Source organism: Macaca fascicularis, chromosome 5 (genome assembly GCF_037993035.2).
Source record: "Macaca fascicularis isolate 582-1 chromosome 5, T2T-MFA8v1.1".
NCBI classification, from domain to species: Eukaryota; Metazoa; Chordata; class Mammalia; order Primates; family Cercopithecidae; genus Macaca; species Macaca fascicularis.
The window spans coordinates 5,028,803-5,048,557 of NC_088379.1; the positions used below are offsets into that span (position 1 = coordinate 5,028,803).

The 19,755-nt window shown below is 52.7% G+C and overlaps 1 protein-coding gene across 50 annotated transcripts in view; it reads left to right on the forward strand.

Moving 5' to 3' along the window:
- ABLIM2 (actin binding LIM protein family member 2) overlaps positions 1-19,755 on the forward strand; it is a 218,272-nt gene that overhangs the window by 137,429 nt on the left and 61,088 nt on the right. For 13 of the 50 annotated variants that reach the window (XR_012434605.1, XR_012434613.1, XR_012434609.1 and 10 more), the window contains 5 exons: positions 3,121-3,222; positions 3,750-3,803; positions 13,028-13,147; positions 14,513-14,565; positions 15,459-15,600. Coding sequence is in view for 16 of the 50 variants with exons in the window: in XM_074039373.1 (XP_073895474.1) it covers positions 3,121-3,222; positions 3,750-3,803; positions 13,028-13,147; positions 14,513-14,565; positions 15,459-15,600 (471 nt within the window). In the remaining 34 variants the exon portion in view is untranslated. The remainder of the gene's footprint in view (positions 1-3,120; positions 3,223-3,749; positions 3,804-13,027; positions 13,148-14,512; positions 14,566-15,458; positions 15,601-19,755) is intronic. The other 37 variants (XR_012434617.1, XR_012434631.1, XR_012434622.1 and 34 more) reach the window with 5 other exon arrangements.

Below are 19,755 nucleotides of genomic sequence, written 5' to 3' on the forward strand. Positions count from 1 at the left end.
GACAGCAGGTGCCCTTGATAGGACGTGGTGAGGACACTTCACCTCGTGGGCTTCCTTCCCAACCCCGTAAGCCCAGTATCTCCATGAGAAAACATCAAGCAAAATCCCTCAGCAGCCCTCCTCAAAACTGCCAGAGTCCTCAAAAACAAGGAACGTCTGCAAAAGGTCGCAACCGAGAAGAGCCTCGGGAGACGTGCCAGCAAAACATCATGTTTCCTGGGTGGGATCCTGGAGCAGAAGAACATCAGGTGACACCCAGGGAAACCTGAATCCTATGTGGCATGCAGGTGGCACCAATCTTTGGGCATGCCCTAGTGCTGGGAGAGGGGACGGCAGGGATGTCGGCTGGGGAGGGTACGGGAGACCCCTGGACTACCTGAAGCTGTTCCAAATGAAACATTTACTGAAATTTAAAAAAAGATGGAAGAGGAGAGGAGGAGGAGGAAGAGGAAAAAGCAGAGAAGGAAGAGGAGGAGGAGGAGGAGGATAAGGAGGAGGAGAAAGGAAAAAGTGGAGGAGGAAGAGGAGGAGAAGAAAGACTTTTCAAAAGGGCTGAGGCTGCTCCTCTGCTAACAGGGACCATCCCAGGTTAAAGGATGCTGACACACCCCCCTCTGGAGCATATCAGAAGCCCCCTAGGATGTGAGCCTGGCAGCACAGTGCTCCAGGTGGAAGCTGGCAATGCATTTTGTTCCAACGAAGCCTCACAGGGAGCAGGCAGGCATGAGTGCAGAGAAGGGAGAGGTCCTCGTAGACCGAGTCCTTCCAGAAGGCTGAGCAGAGAAGGCAGAGCCTGAACCTGGACCCAGGAAGGATCTGGACAGGTGGGAAGCCCTGGAGAGGACACTCATCGAGGGGTGGGGTGCTGGGAGGGAGGGACCGAGGCTGCAGGACTCGGGCTGATGTTAGAGGGCCCCAGGGGGCAGAAGTGAGGTGGGCCACTATGGCTGTGTCCCCAGCTTCCCTGCAGCCTCAGGCCCCTCCAAACATCTGATGAAAGCTGATGAGTCTCCAGACCCTCCTCAAATAGACATGCACATGTGTCCACAGACTCTGGTTTGAAACTTCAGAGGATACTGCTCTGTGGCTGGGAACTGGGGAGGGACAGGTACCCTGTGATGTGTTAGATCCTCAGCCCACTGAGTGGGGGCCGAGACAGATCAGAAGCCATGATTCCAGATGGGAAGAAACAAGCCCTTCCAGGCCTCCCAGGTCCACGGACTGTGCCAAGAGCACATGCAGCTTGGAGACGGTGCCAGAAGCGAAACATCTTCCTCTGTTCAGAGTTCGTATGGGTGCAGTTTTTAAAACCCGCCCTGTTTTGCTGCTGCTGGGGATGGGTCTAGCACAGCCGTAGTCGGTAGGAGGGACCCGCGGTGTCCTTTCCTGGCACGTTGAGTCCGGTCTCCCTGCTGTGAGGCCCCTGCTGCCACTGGGAGGTGCAGGAGTCCACCGTGGAGAAACCTGACGAGCATGACCCGACCAGCAAGGGTGCCACGGCCAGCAAGGGCACCTGTAGAGCCGACTGAGGCTCTAGAAGTTTCCATGCTGTTCTGGAGGGAGGTCGCTAAGGGAAGAGCAGTTATCTGATGCTCCATCAGCATTGACAGGCAAAATCAGCACCCATGCCCAGGTGTGAGAAAATGCTCAAAGTTAGAGTCTATAGTCCCTTCTATGGCATCAGCCTAGCTGGAGCCACCCTGCTCCTCGGTGACCTCCCGCTGCACACAGCCCACCACCAGGCAAGAGCCCCCTGTGGGTCGGGGTCTGTCGAGCCCTCCTCATGAGTCCACTGCGGGGTTCCTGGCCAGTCCACCTCCAGGCCCAGTACACCACTCACCCACTGCAGAGGTTCTGTTTCTGTTTCATTTCTGTGTCACCGCAGGGTCCTGCTGCTCTGAAAGGCTGTGCAGCTTGAGGGAACGTTCTCAGGTCAAGAGCGCCTTTCCCCTTGCAGCCGGTTGCCTAGTGCTGAGGGGGTTTCCTGGGGCTGGTGGGCGGGAGGAACGGGGCCTTGGAGTGTGTTCTGTAGCGAGCGTACACCTTCTCATCACGAGCGTTCAATACCCTGCATCTGTCTGTCAACTCATTCCCCAAACAGGTGTGGGGGGAGGGGCGTTACCCAGGTCACCTCAGCCCTCTGGATGCGTGACTTGATAATCCAACCTTGTTCACAAAACAGAATTATAGTTCCAGGTGATCTCAGCAATTGAAGCAAGGTCAGAGGATGCTTTCCATTTAATCTGCCCAAAACCAGTTGTATTTAAGAATGTGGCCAGGGCATGGTGGCTCACGCTTGTAATCCCAGCACCTTGGGAGGTAGAGGTGGGCAGATTGCTTGAGCCCAGGAGTTCAAGACCAGCCTGGGCAACATGGCAAAACCCTATCTTTACAAAATTTAAACAATTAGCCAGGCGCGGTGGGTGGCGCACACCTGTGGTCCCAGCAACTTGGGAGGCCAAGGTGGGAGGATAGCTTGAGCCCAGGAGGTGGAACCTGCACCCTGCAGAGCCATGATCATGCCACTGCACTCCAGCCTGGGTGACACAGCGAGACCCTGTCCCAAAAAAAAAAAAAAAAAAAAAAAGTGGTAATGGATGGATACTATTCTTTTTTTCTGCAGCTGGAAAAATTTTACTCAATGGCTTTTAAGGATAATTTTGATCATTTTAGTGCTTTAATCCTATTCTGAATGGCTAATTTGTAGATTCTCAAGGAAAACAGCATGTTTATATACAAGGATAATTAGGAAGAGGGGCCTTTGTTTTGGCGAATTTGCAGTTGGCTGGATTCAAACACCAGCCAGGACACAGGGGTGCAGATGGGGTGAGCCCCCTAAGGTGTTCTTAGTTCACCGCCCAGCCGTGTGCCCGCAGCAGTGTCGCTCCTCTGCCTTGGGACCCTGGACAGAGTTCAACTCAGGGTTGGATTAGCAAGTCCTTGGACACAGTCTGGGAATGTGGATGAGGCCCACACTCCCTCCCCTGGGCAGGGGGTCTGGGCTGCTCCACCAGACAGGAGAGATGGGGCTCGCTGCGAATAAGCTTTTCATGCTTGAAATATTCTACTTTGCTTTCCCGTTTCCCCTTCTATCTGCTGCCTTTGCCCTTCCGTCTGGAGGCAGTGAAAGTGGCCGGAGCACCCCCAGCCTCTCCGTGCTCTCTGACAGCAAGCCGCCCCCCTCCACCTACCAGCAGGCGCCTCGCCACTTCCACGTCCCAGGTAGGCTCCGGGACACACCGGCTGGGCTCCTCACACCCAGCGTCTGGCCACACCCAAACTGTCAGCTTGCCTTACTCAGCAGGTGCCAGACAACACTCCAGGCTCCTCCACTGCTCCCCAGACACTGAGATTCTTTAAAACCATCAGACGGGTTTTCACAACCCCGAACCAATGTGCGTTTGAGTTTCTTCCAAAGTCCCACAAACGGCAGGGAGACGCGCTTGTCCTCCTGGGAATGGGGTGAAGGAAAAGGGCTGTCTGAGCTGGCTGCACTTCCCGGGGGGCCACAAGGTTCCTGGCTGCTGCCCCATCCCCTGCAGATGGGGGTGGCATCTGGAATCAGGGAGGCTTGATCTGGGGCCTGGGTGTCTGTCGCTTGCTGGGTGCCAGTTCCTGCCTGGTGATTCTAAATCTGGGTGAGTGCTTGTTGCTTACAAAAAGCTGTAGAACAGAAACCATCACAACTTGCTGCTTACCCTCCTGTTCTCTCCTTTTTTTTTTTTTTTTTTTTCTTTCTTCTTCCCCAGACACTGGCGTAAAAGATAACATCTATAGGAAACCCCCTATCTACAGACAGCATGGTACGGTTGGATTCCTCCCGCTGCTGTGGTTTGCCCCGCATGCCTGTCAATACCCATCTGCTTCTGAATGCATCCTTTTGTTGTGTTCTGATAAATGCAGTGAAGGCACCACCAAGGCCCTTAGCAGTCTGACTATTAAATGCAAATTCACTAGCAGCCTCCTGAGAGTCCTCTTCTTATAAATTACGATGAAGGGTATGTCTGAGTAAGGACACTTCTGTGTGTTGTGACGCCGAGGCTGATGCACGTCAGCCAGGGCTTGGGATGGGGGTTTGTAGCCAAGAGCCTGGTGGTGGCGCCTTCAATTATGCAGCCAGAGTGACTTCAGCCAAGATGGTGAGGGACAGAGGCTTCTCGAACCACAGTCTGATCCAGGCCTGATCTTTGGAATACAGAACAAACGTGAATCACTCGTTTGTTCCTTAGGGAGACTTTAGTCTTGTGTTTGAGAATTACTGATGATGGGATGGGTGACCTTGCCTTCAGTCACAGAGATTTGTTGCATAAGCAAATAGGGGCTGATGCCCGGCTCTGCTCCACGTGAACCTGCCTGGGAGGTGTGCAGGGAGCAGCTTGCTTGGGCCATGGAGCAGGAATCAGGGCCACGTGGTCTCCCCTCTCTTTCCTCCTGGAATTTCTCGGTGATTGACAGCAGGTTGCTTCACCATCCTGAGCCTCGGTTTACTCATCTGCAAAACAGGACCCATCCCCTCCACCCCGCCCTTTCCACAGGCTGACTGTGGGAACCTCATGGGATACTGAATGTGGAAGTGCATTCTAAACTGTAAAGTGCTGTGCACACGATGGGAACTGTTATCAAGTCACTGGCGATGGGAAAAGGCATTTCCATATTAAATGTTCTTGTCCAGATGTATTTAAAGCAAACAGCCACGTCCCACATTGACAACTGGATGGACACTTTTAGACGGAATCTTATAGAAAGTGTGTTTCCTGTGACTTGCCGACAAATCAGTGATCAGGTTGTACAAACTTTTAAAATATTTTCTCCATCGTGGCCATAGGTCCTGTACTTTGTGCATTTTTTCCTCTTCCCAAGAAGGAAAAAAGGAATGAAATCTCTTGAGTTTCCAGAAATGATGACTTCTACCATTACCTTTCCACCAGAGAAGCGTAGAGCACAAACCTCCGAGAGGGATAGGAGCGGGATGGGCTGCATAGACTCTAGGGCCCTTAGAAATTGTCCAGACCAGCTCCCTTGGGTTACAAGTGGGGAAACTAAGGCCTGGCTGAAAGAAGGAGCAGCCACAGTAAGTGACTGGCTTTCCATCATGGCACCAGGCCTGAACTGGAGGGCTGTGTGTTCTGAGCTGGTGGGGCCACAAGATTGGGATTGACTACCTTGACCTTTTATTAACCCCCTACTTTGTCTCAGATTGGTGCCTTAAAATGTGTGATTAACATGTGCAAGACAGGAGAGGGTCTGCCCCTTAGAAAGGGGAAGAGAGCAAACCAGGTTATGAAATTGCTTATTGCCATCCAACAGACCCAGGTCTAAGACAAAGAACTTCGACCTCAATCCTTTAACTGAACCATCCAGTGGGGAGATTAGATTTTACTGTCTCCAGTGAACGTCTTTGTGCTTTTTTTTTTTTTTTTTTTTTTTTTTTTTTTTTTTTTTTGAGATGGAGTCTTGCTTTGTCACCAGGCTGGAGTGCAGTGCAGTGGCATGATCTTGGCTCACTGCAACCTCCGCCTCCTGGGTTCAAGTAATTCTCTGGCCTCAGCTTCCTGAGTACCTGGGACTACAGGTGCCCGCCACCATGTCCAGCTATTTTTTTTTCTTGTATTTTTAGTAGAGATGGGCTTCACCATGTTGGCCAGGAAGGTCTCAATCTCTTGACCTGGTGATCCACCCGCCTCAGCCTCCCAAAGTGCTGGGATTACAGGGGTGAGCCACCTGGCCATCTTTGTGCATTTTTTAAAATCGGGCTATGCATGATTCTCCTATCCAAAGGCAAATTAATTCCTCTTTGATTAAACCCTGAGCAATGACCAAAACTCTTTTATTCCAAAATTTTGCTATAAGCCGGGCGTGGTGGCTCACACCTGTAATCCCAGCACTTTGTGAGGCAGAGGCAGGCGGATTGCCTGAGCTCAGGAGTTGGAGACCAGCCTGGGCAACATGGTGAAGCCCTATCTCTATTAAAATACAAAAAAAAAAAAAGCCTGGTGTGACAGTGGGCGCCTGTAGTCCCGGTTCCTTGGGAGGCTGAGACAGGAGAATGGCTTGAACCCAGGAGGCAGAGGTTGCAGTGAGCAGAGATTGTGCCACTGCACTCCAGCCTGGGTGACAGAGCGAGACTCCCTCTGAAAAAAATTAATAAAAATTTTAAAAAAGGGAAGGAGGAACACAAGACAGGCAAGAATAGAGCACCTCCCTGGACAGTCAGGAATGGACGTGAAGCAGGGCTAGTTGTGTGAGGGCCTGGGAGGAGGCGGCGCAGGGGATCTCCCACCCACCAGTGTGTCATCTACTCAAGGGCTGAACTTTCAGGAAGTTTAACAGGTCAGGTATAAGTGTGCACATTTTTGTGTTTCCATGCACCATCTAGGGTCACTCATGGTATTAAACCCAGTTACTTTTAGGAGTGTTGACCTAAAAAACAAAGCGGAGAAAAGTATCTCCAAATATGTTGAATGTATGGAAAAGAGGATTCTAATCTGAGATGCATGGCTGTGGCAAGCCATATGTGCACCCGAAGAGGAGCACGTAAAGGGAAGCTCTTCTTAGCAAAAACCTTTCAAATAAGCTGTCTAGAAACAGAGTTCATCGGCTGCAGAGGCTCGAGGCCGGAGCTGAGGCCCGTTCGTTGGTGGAGACCCCATCGCTGGGCAGGTATTCTTTGGAGAGCATCTTATCTCCGTTGCTGCAGTCCTTGAGAAGGGATTTCTGGTGAGGTTATTGTGGAATGTCCCCGAGACAGTCTTTATCTCCAGCATGCAGGCAGGAGATGTCCTGCCTCATGGCTTCCTGGCTCTAGCTTGTCTGGTCTGACAATAAGTGATTTCATCCTGGGACCTGCAACCCTCCCAGGAGGCAGACCCAGTGCAAACCACAGCCCCCAGCTTCCAGCTACATCGTGGGGAGCTTCCTTTCTCAGAGTCTGTCTCCCCCGGAAAATGGGACTCAAGGCCATATAGCCCGTTGGGCTTTGAGGAAGTTTCAGGGAGATGACACACGACACTTGGCACCGGGCAGGGACCTTCTGTTGATCGATCCCCTCAGGGGAGGGAAGCTGTGTGCAGTTTAAAATGAATTCATGAGTGACCAGGTGCAGTGGCTCACGCCTGTAATCCCAGCACTTCGGGAGGCCAAGGCAGGTGGATCACCTGAGGTCAGGAGTTTGAGACCAGCCTGGCCAACATGGCAAAACCCTATCTCTACTAAAAATACAAAAATTAGCCTGGCATGGTGGTGCATGCCTGTAATCCCAGCTACTTGGGAGGCTGAGGCAGGAGAATTGCTTGAACCCAGGAGGCAGAAGTTGCAGTGAGCTGAGATCGCACCACTGCACTCCAGCCTGGGCAACAGAGTAAGACTCCGTCTCAAAAAAAAAAAAGAAAAGAAATCACCTCTTAGATAAGAATAGTAGCTTTACAATAGTCTCGTATCTGATTTGAACTTATAAAATTGAGGAAGTGTAGTCGTGGTTTTATCATCTATTTGCTATATAAAATTTAGGAAAATATGCATAAAAGATGAACAATTCAAAAATAAAAATAAAAAATAAGATAAAATGAATTCATGAAGGAAAAATGATGGTTCCCCAACATTTCCCAGTAAGTTCGACTGTCCAGATGCAGGGACAGTCCTCATAGTTCACCAGATTTGCTGTTTCATTGCTAAGCAGACATGAGCCACCAGATGGCAGTGCAGCTCCCCACTCATCCCTCAACACACACCTCCCGCCACTTGCCCGGCAGGTGGGGGCTATCACTCCTGCCCACCCAAAGCTGACTGTGGAAGTGACCCCATGGGGCATGCGTTGTTCCCTGTGTCTTTGTGCCCTGGTTTAAAGCAGGAATTAATCACTCCTTGTGGTGTCTGTCTGGGATTCCAGATTCTAGTGGGGTTGAGTTTCATTTTGGTTTTGGGTCCTTTTTGACCCAAAATGGTGGAGTCTCATTTTGGTTTGGGGACCAGCGGGATGGGGAGGAAAGGCAGCCTGTGTCCAGAGGGAGGATTGCACTGGGAGGTCCCTGCTGAGGCTCCCTAGGGGAGCTAGGGAATAGGAACTCAGCCTCTCCCTAGAGGGTTCCTCATGGCCAATGCATGCCAGGGCTCAGAAGGAACTGTCTGTGTGGTACAAAAGACATGCTAACCTCTCCTTCTGCAGTGCAGAGAACGCAGAGAGGCCATCCTAGAAAGGTGGAAGACGGGCCGGGCGTGGTGGCTCACGCCTGTAATCCCAGCACTTTGGGAGGCCGAGATGAATGGATCACCTGAGGTCAGGCATTCGAGACCAGCCTGGTCAACATGGGGAAACCCCATCTCTACTAAAAATACCAAAATTAGCTGGGTGTGGTAGTGGGCACCTGTAATCCCAGCTACTTGGGAGTCTGAAGTACGAGAATTGCTTGAACCTGGGAGGCGGAGATTGCAGTGAGCTGAGATAGTGCCATTGCACTCTAGCCTGGGTGACAGGAGACTCCATCTGAAAAAAAGAAAAGAAAAGAAAGAAATAAAAGTGGAGGCCGGGCGCGGTGGCTCAAGCCTGTAATCCCAGCACTTTGGGAGGCCGAGACAGGCGGATCACGAGGTCAGGAGATCGAGACCATCCTAGCTAACACGGTGAAACCCCGTCTCTACTAAAAAATACAAAAAACTAGCCGGGCGAGGTGGCTCCAGCTACTCAGGAGGCTGAGGCAGGAGAATGGCATAAACCCAGGAGGCGGAGCTTGCAGTGAGCCGAGATCCGACCACTGCACTCCAGGCTGGGCGACAGAGCAAGACTCTGTCTCAAAAAAAAAAAAAAAAAAAGAAATAAAAGTGGAAAAGAGGGAGGCTGGAAGGAGAAAGGGAGGGAGGCAAAGGCATTGGCTGGGGCCGAGATTCCAGGCCCACTTTCCTCATCCTCTGGAGTCTTTTTCCATCCTGACATCAACCAGGGAGCAGAGGTTCTTATTCTGACTCAAGAGAGGAGAAACCCCAGTGTGGAGGGATTTAAGTGACTTTTTCATTAGTTCGTCCAAGGGATGTTTTTCAAGCATCCACCCCACTATGTGCTAGGCTGTGTCCCAGTGCTGGGGATACATGGGTGACCCTGCATTGCCCCTGATCATGTGGAGCTGAGATTCTAGTGGATTTGCGACAGCCAGACAGGTGAGAGGCTAAGCAAGGTTTCTAGTTTCCAGCGCCCATGCTCTGGGCCCCGCCTACACACTCACTCACATACACACACTCACATTCTCTCCCTCCCTCTGCCTCTCTCTCTCCCTCTCAATGTCATTCCGATTCAATGTGAATTGTAGAGATAGAGATAATTCTGAGAAGAACAGAAAAAAATCCTGTTGATGGGTCTACTCCTTGGAGGCTGAGTCTGGAAGACACAGGAGAGGACAAATCCTCAAAACCTCCTGCAGAGCTATTCAAAGTCCCAGGAGTGGAGAGGACGTCCCTCTGGAGAGGACGTCTCCCTCTGGCCTAAGGGATGAAGCCCCAAGCACCTTCCCCAGTTACTATCAGCTCCTTCCCTTGCCAGAGAGAGCACCTGCTGGGGTGCCCCCTGGTCCTGGCTCCTGACTGCCAGAGTCCCAGACTTGCCTCAGGCTCTTGCAATCTCAGGAATGATTCTGCACTGGAGGCAGAGAAAACTGGTGAGGAGCATGGCAGAGACCGCTTGCTGGCTGCAGAGCCTTGGCTGGCACCCCTGGCATGGTGGTGGAACAGCCCCCACACCTCTGCTGGCCCCCTGGACGTGGGCAAGAGATCCTTGGAGGTTAGAGCTGTCAGTGTGTTGATACCAGCAAAGAGGGAGCTGGTAGGTCCCTCCCTTGGAAATACAGGACCCTGTGCCATGCCCATCTCACTCACTTCCTCCGTGCACCTGAGGCTGCAGGTTGGCACGTTGGTCACCGAAGGGAGTGCAGAGACTCAGCAGATGCAGCCCTTTCCCGGGAAGCATCTCTCTTCAGCTGCTCCGTGGGGAAGTGGATTTGTACAAGACACAGGAAGCACAGTTGGTGGCGATGCAGCACTGAGTCTGAAAATTTACACGTCTGACATGGAGGACAAAGTGGCTCCAGCTCTGGCCTCAGGGTCAGACAGACAAGGTTCCAATTACCAGCTATGTGGCCTTAGACTCCGGCCCTCAGTCTCCTCATCTGTAAATGAGGTTCATAGCATCTATTATTATCTGTTGACATTCTTTACAAATGTTTACCCAAGGGCCGGGCACAGTGACTCACACCTGTAATCCCAGCACTTTGCGAGGCTGAGGCGGGTGGATCATCTGAGGTCGGGAGTTCAAGACCAGCCTGACCAACATGGCAAAACCCTGTCTCAACTGAAAATACAAAGTTAGCCGGGCATGGTGGCGGGTATCTGTAATCCTAGCTACTCGGGAGGCTGAGGTAGGAGAATCGCTTGAACCCTGGAGACAGAGGCTGCAGTGAGCCAAGATTGTGCCATTGCACTCCAGCCTGGGTGACAGAGTGAGAATCTGTCTCAAAAAAACAAAGGAAAAATGTTTATCCAGACCACAATACAGTGCTTATCTGAGGAGCAGGTATTCAGTAAGTGCTTATCACATGCATGTTCTCAGGGAAGTGCCTCTGTGTTGACTTTGCTCCTCCCATCAAAGCTCTTGTTATGTGTAGAAACCTTCTCATCCACCTCTGCCTCGACGTCACTGGCCTGTGAACTTCTGAAAGACAAGGGTCATGTCTGAGTTTTTTTTTTCATCCCGCATTCTTAAGACAGGACAGTGCACAGCAGGTACTCAGCACAGGGAGATGGGGATAAAGGTTGAGGGGCTAAGGGTGAACAGAGGGTAGATGGACTGATCAATGAATTAAGGGCTACCTGGATGAATGGATGCATCAGTGGACAAAGAAATGAAGTGGACAAAGAGAGGAATGGATGAATGGGTGGGTGTGGGTGGGCGGATGGATGGATGGATGGACGGATGAATGGATGGGTAGGTGAGTGAGTAGATAAGCGGAAGCTGGATGAATAAATATCAAAATAAGTGGATGCACAAGTGGATGGATAGATGGATGGATGGGTGGTGGGTGGATGGATGGGTAGATGGATGGTTGGGTGGCTGGAATGGATGGATGGGTGGAAGGATGGGTGGATGGATGGGCAGTGGATGGATAAACGGTTGAGTGGGTGGATGGATGGATTAATAGATGGGTGGATGGGTGGGTGGGTAGATGGATGAATGGATGGATGAGTGAAGGATGGATGGATCAATGGTAAATGGATGAATGGATGGGTTGATAGGTGGGCGGGTGGGTGAACAGATGAATGGACAGATGGATGTATAGGTAGATGGATGGATGGGTAGATAGATGAATAGATGGGTGGATAGGTGGGTGGATGGATAGATGGATGGATGGGTGAAGGATGGGTGGATGGATGGGTGGTGGGTGGCTGGCTGGCTGGCTGGATGAATGGACAGATGGATGTATAGGTGGGTGGATGGGTAGATGGATGAATGAGTAGTTAGATGAATAAATGGGTGGATGGGTGGGTGGATGGATGTATGAATGGACTAGTGGATGGATGGCTGGATGAATGGACAGATAGTTAAAGGAGTGAGTGGGTGCATGGATAAGAAGTGTATGGAAAGGAATAAAGGAGTAAGGGATGCACACAGGCTGGCAGGGATGTTCAGATATGAATGAATGGTAAGATGGGGTTTGGGAAGGAGGAAAGGCAGAGGCCAGTTCTGTATCTGGAAAAAAATTCGAGGCCTCTTACTTTCAGATGCCTCCAACTGAAGATTCCCCAAGGAACACAGGGAGTAGAAAGTCAGCCTTTGCCAAGAGGGCTCCTCATTGGCAAATGCATTCCAGAACTCAGAAGGAGCTGCCTGTGGGACACAAAAGACACATTAAACTCTCTTTCTCTTATTGTCCTGAGTTGATCTTTTTCTGACATCCCAAAGCAGCATGCTGCAAATTAGCCTCAAAGTTTAGCCTCTTGTTTATTCCTAATTTTTAAAACCTGTAAGCTTAGTTTCCTATTATGTTCCAGCATCCATGCAGGTTATCTCGTGTGATCCTCACAACGTGGAGGGGTGGGCATCCTTCGCCCATTTTACAGATGAGGAAACTGAGGCTCAGAGCTGTTATGGAAGCAAGCCAATAATCCGAAGTGCCAGTTTCCTGTCTTTTCCCACCCAAGCTCCTAGTTCTCAAGAGGTCATCTGTTCTGTGGGTTAGCAAACTGGTTTTGAAAAAGCCCTTGGTACAAGTCTGGTTAAACTGTGCACATCTGGAGGAGCTGGCAGTGTTTGCAGAGGAAACTTGCTAAATCTTGGCAGAGCCTCCCTCTCTCAGATGGCGGGGCTGTTTTTGAGACCTGAGATGGCTTTTCAGCCAGAATGTGTCTGCTCAACCCATCTTCCATGGCCGAGGAAAGTCCCGGAAGCCAGGCTGGCCTCTGGGGACCCAGGCCTGAATTCCAAGGGCTGGGATTTCAGGTCCCCAAGGGCCCTTCAGCTGGAGTGACTTAATTGTCCATGCACGTGCAGATTATTCCAAGAGTGGTGATCCACTTTCCAGCCTCCTGGCTTTTCAGGAAACGGTGCATTTATTTTTGCCAGCCGACTCAGCCCTAGGGCCCTTCTCTGGCTTGGACAATGGCTGTGCTCTTAGAACTCCAAGTAGCCCCTGGCCTGCCTTCTCCCCGGGACTTGCTGGGCAGCTGCCAAGAGTCATGGCTGATGTATGGCCGCACACTCAAGGGCTCCGCTGCCGGGCGACGGCTGTTGTCTGGGCAACAGGAGAGCCCAGCTGCGGGCATGCGTCCCCCGGAGCTCCCTGCCCCCTCTGCCTCTCCATGAAGTGCTTCTTGAGCAGGCTTGGCGTTGATTTGCCTCTGTGAGTGGGGAGAGCAGGGCTTTGTATTTTCATGCTGAAAATCACTGTCTCTCCTGGAAGAAGGAGAAACAGGTAGCCGTTGAGAGTTACGAGATGTCAGTGTATTCGGAACGGAACTGCTTAGTCTTCAATTTTGGCCTTATCTTGTCAAGGTCCTGTAGCCCAATCCCAAATTTCCAAGCTCTCTGGCCTGGTATCAGTCTTGTCCTTGGTGGTGCAGGAGGCAGGGTACGCCAACAGACAGACGGGCCCGAGCCTGCCGCCCGCTGCAGGTAAGAGGCCCACCTCGGCGTGTCCTTCCTGAGGCCTGGGTCTTCGTGGCGGGCTGGGGACGGAGACGGGTTTTTGTGTAATTGTTCAGTGCATGGGGTCAGTGTTTCTGTAGGGGATACACACAAGGTGTGGGTCTTTACGTACTAAACTGGATGCCGAGAAATGTCAGCATGGCCTTGTGTGATGTATTTGCTCATTCTTGGCTGGCGATGTCAGCCCAGCTGGGTGACAACCCCCCAACAAAAGGCGAATGGAAAATCCAGATGCCTCGTTGCTCAGCTCCAGATGGTATTCTTGGTAAAGGAACTGTTGCAAAATGGACTTTTGCTTGTTCTAGTTCACTGAGTCCATTTCTGGTTGCATTTTGTAATTTTGTCATTTCCTGACTGCTCTTCGTGGACGTCTTCCAGTAGCAGAACCTCATCACCGTCTTGCAGTTTGCCAGCAGCAGTTAGCCGGGTGGGGCAGACAGGGAAGGACTTTGGACTCAGAAGGACTGGGCTCATGTCGGCCTCTGCCGCCCACTCACCAGTGACCTTGGGCGAGGTACACCATGTCCCTGAGCTGCAGTCTCCCGATCTGTGAAATGGCGCGAAGCCCCTTCCTGCGGGGGTGGGTGGGGTAGTCAGTGGTGTATCCAGAGCCCCTCGCCCAGGTCAGACACGTAGGCCTCCCCGACTGAGACCTTGTGTCACGTGGGAGGTTTTTAAAATGTGTGTTCTCAAAAGGCCAAGTGGGCCAGGTGCGGTGGCTCATGCCTGTAATCCCAGCAGTTTGGTAGGCTGAGGCATGTGGATTACTTGAGGTCAAGAGTTCAAGACCAGCCTGGCCAACATGGCAAAACCCCGTCTCTTCCAAAAATATAAAACTTAGCCAGGTGTGGTGGTACACACCTGTAATCCCAGCTACCGGCTCGCCGAGGCGAGAAAATCACTTGAACCCGGGAGGTGGAGCTTGCAGTGAGCCAAGCTCACACCACTGCACTCCAGCCTGGGTGACAGAGCGAGACTCCATCTCAAAAAAACAAAACAAAACAAAATCAAAAGACTAAGCGACTACATCTGAAAACGTGACTCTACTCTGTGTGAGTGTCTGGCTAGAACTGAAATCCGGCCTCACTTCACACCCCTACTGCTGAAATCCGGCCTCACTTCACACCCCTGCTGCTGATGCTCCTGGGTACATGATCCCTGGGAGCTTCCTCCAGCTCACCTTGTTCCTTGCCCCTTGAAAGGCACTCGGACTACTGACCTTCTCTTTGATTGATTTTTCATTTTTGAGCATAACTGTAACATGGGAAACGGTGAGGCAGAAACCCGCAATCAATGGTGTGTTGCCTTCACAAATGGATTTTTGCCTTCCAGCTGCCAGGCGATCGGATGGGGAGGACGGAAGCTTCGACCAGGATAACAGGAAGGTAATGCCAGGGAGCAGATCTGGCTTAGAAGGCTTAGAACAGCCTTGCTCAGAAAGAAATCGGTTTTGTGAGGGCTTCTCCAACTGAGACTTCGAATCTTTCTCTTACATTCTTTTCCTTAGGGGCCCTGCGAGGCCAAAGGTAGGAGGCCTTCCATCAGTTTCCTTCCTACATTTAGGATGCACACGTCTCCTACCAATGTCCTGGGTATATGCCCGTGTGACTTGGTTACGGTTCTGTGACTGAAGAGATGTGTGCTGTGAAAGAGAAATAAATCCAAGTGCATCCCTGGGGCATCCATTATTCTAGAATAGGTTCAGCAGACCTTTTTCATAAAGGGCCAGACAGTAAGTACTTTAGGCTTTGCGGGCTGCACCATGTCTAATGCAGCTACCGAACTCTGTGAACGCAGCCGGAGCCGAGGCACGAACAGGCATCTCTGTGTTCCAACAGCATGCTCGTGACAAAAGCAGGCTGCAGGCTGGGCTTGGCACTTGGGCTGAGTTCAGCGTCCCTGGCTCCCTTCACCTGTGCTAGGGCTGGAAATCAGGGCTGTGTGTGGGCAGAGCCCGAGGCTGGACTTGGACAGCATCCCTTATCCTCCCCGTGCGGAGCCCCGTGGGCCCCTGGCCTCCGAGAGCCTCAATGTCTGTGTCCATAAGAGGGGGCAGCTCCATTTCCCCCAGAGGCTCCGTGTACCTGGATAGCGTCTGGATAGGTCTCACTAAATGGCGAGATTTTTATTGGAAGCTGTGTTTCTCACATAATGAGTTTTCTCACAGCGGGGTCAGTTCGGATGTTAGAAGTAAGGAAGTGACAAGAACGGTCCGGTGAGATGTGCCCACCGTTGCAGATGACCTTGAAATTCGCATGACTTTGTTTTTTACCTTCAGCAGAAGAGCAGCTGGCTGATGCTCAAGGGAGACGCAGACACGAGGACCAACTCTCCAGACCTGGACACCCAGTCCTTGTCCCACAGCAGCGGGACCGACAGAGACCTTCTCCAAAGGATGCCAGGGGACAGCTTTCACTCACGTGAGTGGTTCTTTTGAAGAAGGAGCTGCGATGTGCACAAAAGGCCTCGCAGCACATGGGGTCCCATAACTCAGAGCAATCCCCCCAAATCTAAGCCTTGCCTGTTAAAAAGCGGAAGAGCAAGCCCACAAATCTAAGGGCTGACCGGATGGGAAAGTGGCGCTTTTGCAGTTTGCCGGCTTCCCAAGAACTGTCCCCGAGCCAGTGTGCTAATGAGGGCCACGCCTGCATGTCCCCTCACAGATCTCCAGGGCCTGCAAGAATGCTGAAACCCAGATCTGCTCCTGGGCTGTTGAGGAGAAAGGTCTCTGGGCTGCCGGGTGGAAGTCAGGGCCTGTTCCCCCCAGAGCAGCCGTGGGCATGGTCCGGCTGATGAGTGCAGACTTGGAGTTGGTGACGGCACCATCCCTGTCCCCTGTGACTCATCCTGAACAAGGCACGGCCTCAGGCTTCATAGAGAGACAGTGATGGCGTCTGCCTGACCCTGGGGGTGTTATGAAGACTGAATCAGGAGTGATGTTCAAATGTAGAGAAAACTCCAGATAATGCTGTTTGTTTCCAGCCACTGTAAATCATAGGTGAAAACCAGTAGCAAGCATGGCCAGACTCACTCAGCACCTCCCAGAAGTGGCCTGCGGGTCTCAGCTGGGCTGGGGGCAGTTTTTATGGGCAAGGCTTGGGTTTAGCTCGGAAGCAGGGACTGGAAGAGGATGGAGGGGGTTGTGAGAGCAGAAGAAAAACCTGACTTTGCAGTGAGGCAGTCCCAAGTTCAAATCTGAGCTCACCACTGACAGGGGCCAGGTGTTAGGAGACTGGAACTGGGTATGTGTGTGGCGTTTGGCCGGCCATAGTAGCTGCTCAGTAAACAGAAACTGTTTCTCATCCTCATCCTCATCCTCATGCCTGCAAACTGTAAACCGTCTTACTTAACAACAAAAGTAGAAAAGTGTTTCAATGTGACAGGAAAGAGAGAAGATACAGAAGCTTGGAAACGATCATGTGTTAAAGAATCACTTTAAACAAAGGAAGGTGTGTTGCTTGTGTATGATCTCTGTAAGCAGATGTCCGTGCACGCCTCGGGCCTCTGCCCCCGCCTGGGGTGCAGCTTTGTAAATACCAGGATCCCAGAGGTCAGGCACAAGGTTGACGTTGCCATGGGAAAACCACCCCACAAAAAACTCCCCCAGAGGGAGAGGGGTTCGCCCCAGATAGCAGCGTGCTCCTTCTGGAGGAATTGCTCATCTCATCTGCAGGCGGGGCAAGGGGGCTGTGGGGCTGGTCCTTGTGCGCCTGCCTGTGCCCCCATGGGGGGCTGCATGCCAGTCCTCTGGTCCCTCTCTCTCAGATCCCAGGAATCCCTGCCCCCAGCTGGTGCAGCACCTGCCTGCGGGCCAGGGAACATTGGACTGGCTCGTGGTCCCTCTGCCCTCTGCACTCACGTGTCAGATGCCGTTGTGTTTGGAGGAGGAGAACTCCTCTTGCACCCCAGCACGCTCGCCACCAGCTTCCCCAGCACCCTCCCCACCTTGCTCAGTGTCCCAGCATCAAGGCATTTGCCCTGGGAACCAGGAAATCAGTGTTTGGGGATCTCAAGGTGGCATCGTTCAGCTGAGTTCAGTCCCTCCCTTGCCAGGTGGCTGGCAGAACTCTGCAAGGCTGGGGCCATACTGATGGCCTCCCCCACTGGATAACCTTCCCACAGACTCTTCGGGGAGGCCAACTACTGTCCCCAGAATTCCCACTGACGTTTGTGGCCTGCCTGGGACTCAGGACTAAGAGAGGAGCGGGGGTGCTGTGTGGGAGAAGCCGGACTAGAGACGGGCTGCCCCTTGTGACCCCTGTACCCCTGATACGCTGTGTGACCTGCACAGGTGGCCTTCACCTCGTGCGCTGCTTCCTCATTTGAAAATGCCAGAATGTAGGTGCCCTGGAGTTGCCCCAGGAGCACACAAGCCTGGTGGGTGGCCGGCCCTGCGAGGCCCAGAGGCCATGACAGGTGTGTGGGTGGGCTGGTCACTCAGTGGCAAGGGCTTGTGTGTCAGCCCCGCCTCTTGCCGTCATATTCTTCTCCCAGGCTGCCTGTGCAGACATACGCAGGCTGCAGCTGCCTCCACCCTGGCGTACTGGGTCTGCAGGACTCCGATGGCCCGCGCCGCACTCGTGAATTCCCCGGGGAGATTCTGCTCCAGCACAGACATGCTTGTCCTTCCCCTGGCCGTGCCTGCTTGTGAGGATGTGGCTATGATGCTGTCCTTCCTTCGCTTCCTCCTGGTGTTTTAATGTCACTTCCTCTGAGCAGGAAACCCGCTGTGTCTAACCATTCTGATTGTGCCTTTATTTCTGTCCCGATGGCATTGCCTTGTTTCCCAATTTGCATGGAAATGGCAGCGAGGACCCAGGCTGCCGGCTGAGCCTGGATCAGGTGAGCCTTGCCGTCTGCGGCCTCCTGAGGAATCCAGGTGGGAAGGGGAGCACACGGAGACTGACAGCCAGCCACCCTTTTCTCTCGGGGTTCTTTTGATTATCACCAAGTAGCCCCCAGACCTGAGTCCATGAGCACCAGTTCCATTTGCACACAACTTTTACTGAACAAAGCGTTTGCACACAGCAAGGCACGCCACCTGCACCCCGGGACGTCCATCTGTAGCGCGCCCAAGGAAGGTAGGATTGTGACACCCAACACAGTGGGCACTCAATAAATGTCTGTTGAATTGAAATGCGTTACATTCAACGGGTATTTATTGAGCACCCACTCTGTGCCAGACGCTGAGCAGGGCGCCGAGGGGGACAGAGAAGACGAGAACAGCCCCTGACCTGGAGAAGCGTGCAGGGAGCTGGCAGAGGCAGAGACGCCGACAGAGCGAGCGCACGCGCATCCCGCCGCCGCCTGCCCGCCGGGCACCTCTGTGGCCTCGCAAGCGCCCGGTCACAAACTCATCTCACCCACACCACCATCCGCACATCTCACCCAAGGCTGAATTCATCATTCAGACCTTCATCCATCCCTCCACCAGATACTTACTGAGCACCTACTATGTGCTGGACATGGTGCTAGGCAGCGGAGAGGCAGTGGTGAGCATGGCCCAGTCCCCGTTCCCCAGCAGGGAAGCCAGAGGACTCTGTGGCGGTGACAAACCAGGGAGCCATCCCCATCCCATTAGTTCCCAGCAGGCACTGCCACCTCTCCAAAGAGGGCATCATATTGAAATCTACATTTTACAATTGACTACTTTTCTGTTCCTGTTTGTATTACACATAGTGCGTCATCTGGACTATGTGCAGAGCAGTTTATATTATGAGTGCACCTGATTTCTACACAGGAAGGGAGGCTATTGAATTTCTGTTGTGACATGTTTTCTAGGACAAGGCTCGCTGCCCTGGGGGAGAAACACAAGGTGGTATGGACTCTGCGTCCCCAGCGGTCAGGCCTGCTACTGCTTGGGGTCCCACATTCCTAGCCCCTTGAGTCCCCATCCTCTCTTTTGAGGTCTCCCACATCCCGCCCTCGAAGGTCAGAGGCGTATGAGCATAATACAAGCCCCCTGGGCAGCTCGAGGCACTGCCCAGAGGACTCAGTGGTCCCTAGAAAGGACCCAGCACTTCCAAAGGGACTAAGACCCTTTCCTCAAACCCCAGCACATGAGGCACGTGTGAGAGGTGGGAGGATGGGAGCCAAGGGTGGTCTGGCCAGGCTGGAGAGGGGGTGAGGAGAGCTCTGAGTTAACCTCCGCAGCAACACAGGGAAGGTCCCATTTGGGGGCGCTTCACCCCCAACCTACCTGTGGCTTGGCATTTTTCTGTCACCTTCTGTGTGTCCTCTCACTGTGGTACCTGGCAGAGTCCTGTGTCTGGTGGGTTGTGTTTGTCTCTGCTTGTCTCCCCACTGCCAGGTCTCGGAGCCTGTTGGGAGGGAGGGTTAGGAGACAGCACCCCTGCTGCAGCTTTTCTGTTCCTGGGAGCAGAAGGGAAGGCGGTGGGTGGGGGCTGGGGCATCAGTGGCCTTCCTCCTTTCTCCTTTTACTCCTCTGGAGCTACAAGGTGGGGCAGAAGAGCTCTTCTCACGTCCCTTAGTCCGTGGTCGAAGGAAGAGGCTCCCTGACGTGCTACTGTCAATCTCGCGAGGGTATCTGGTGGGAAGGGCAGGGCACCTGGCTC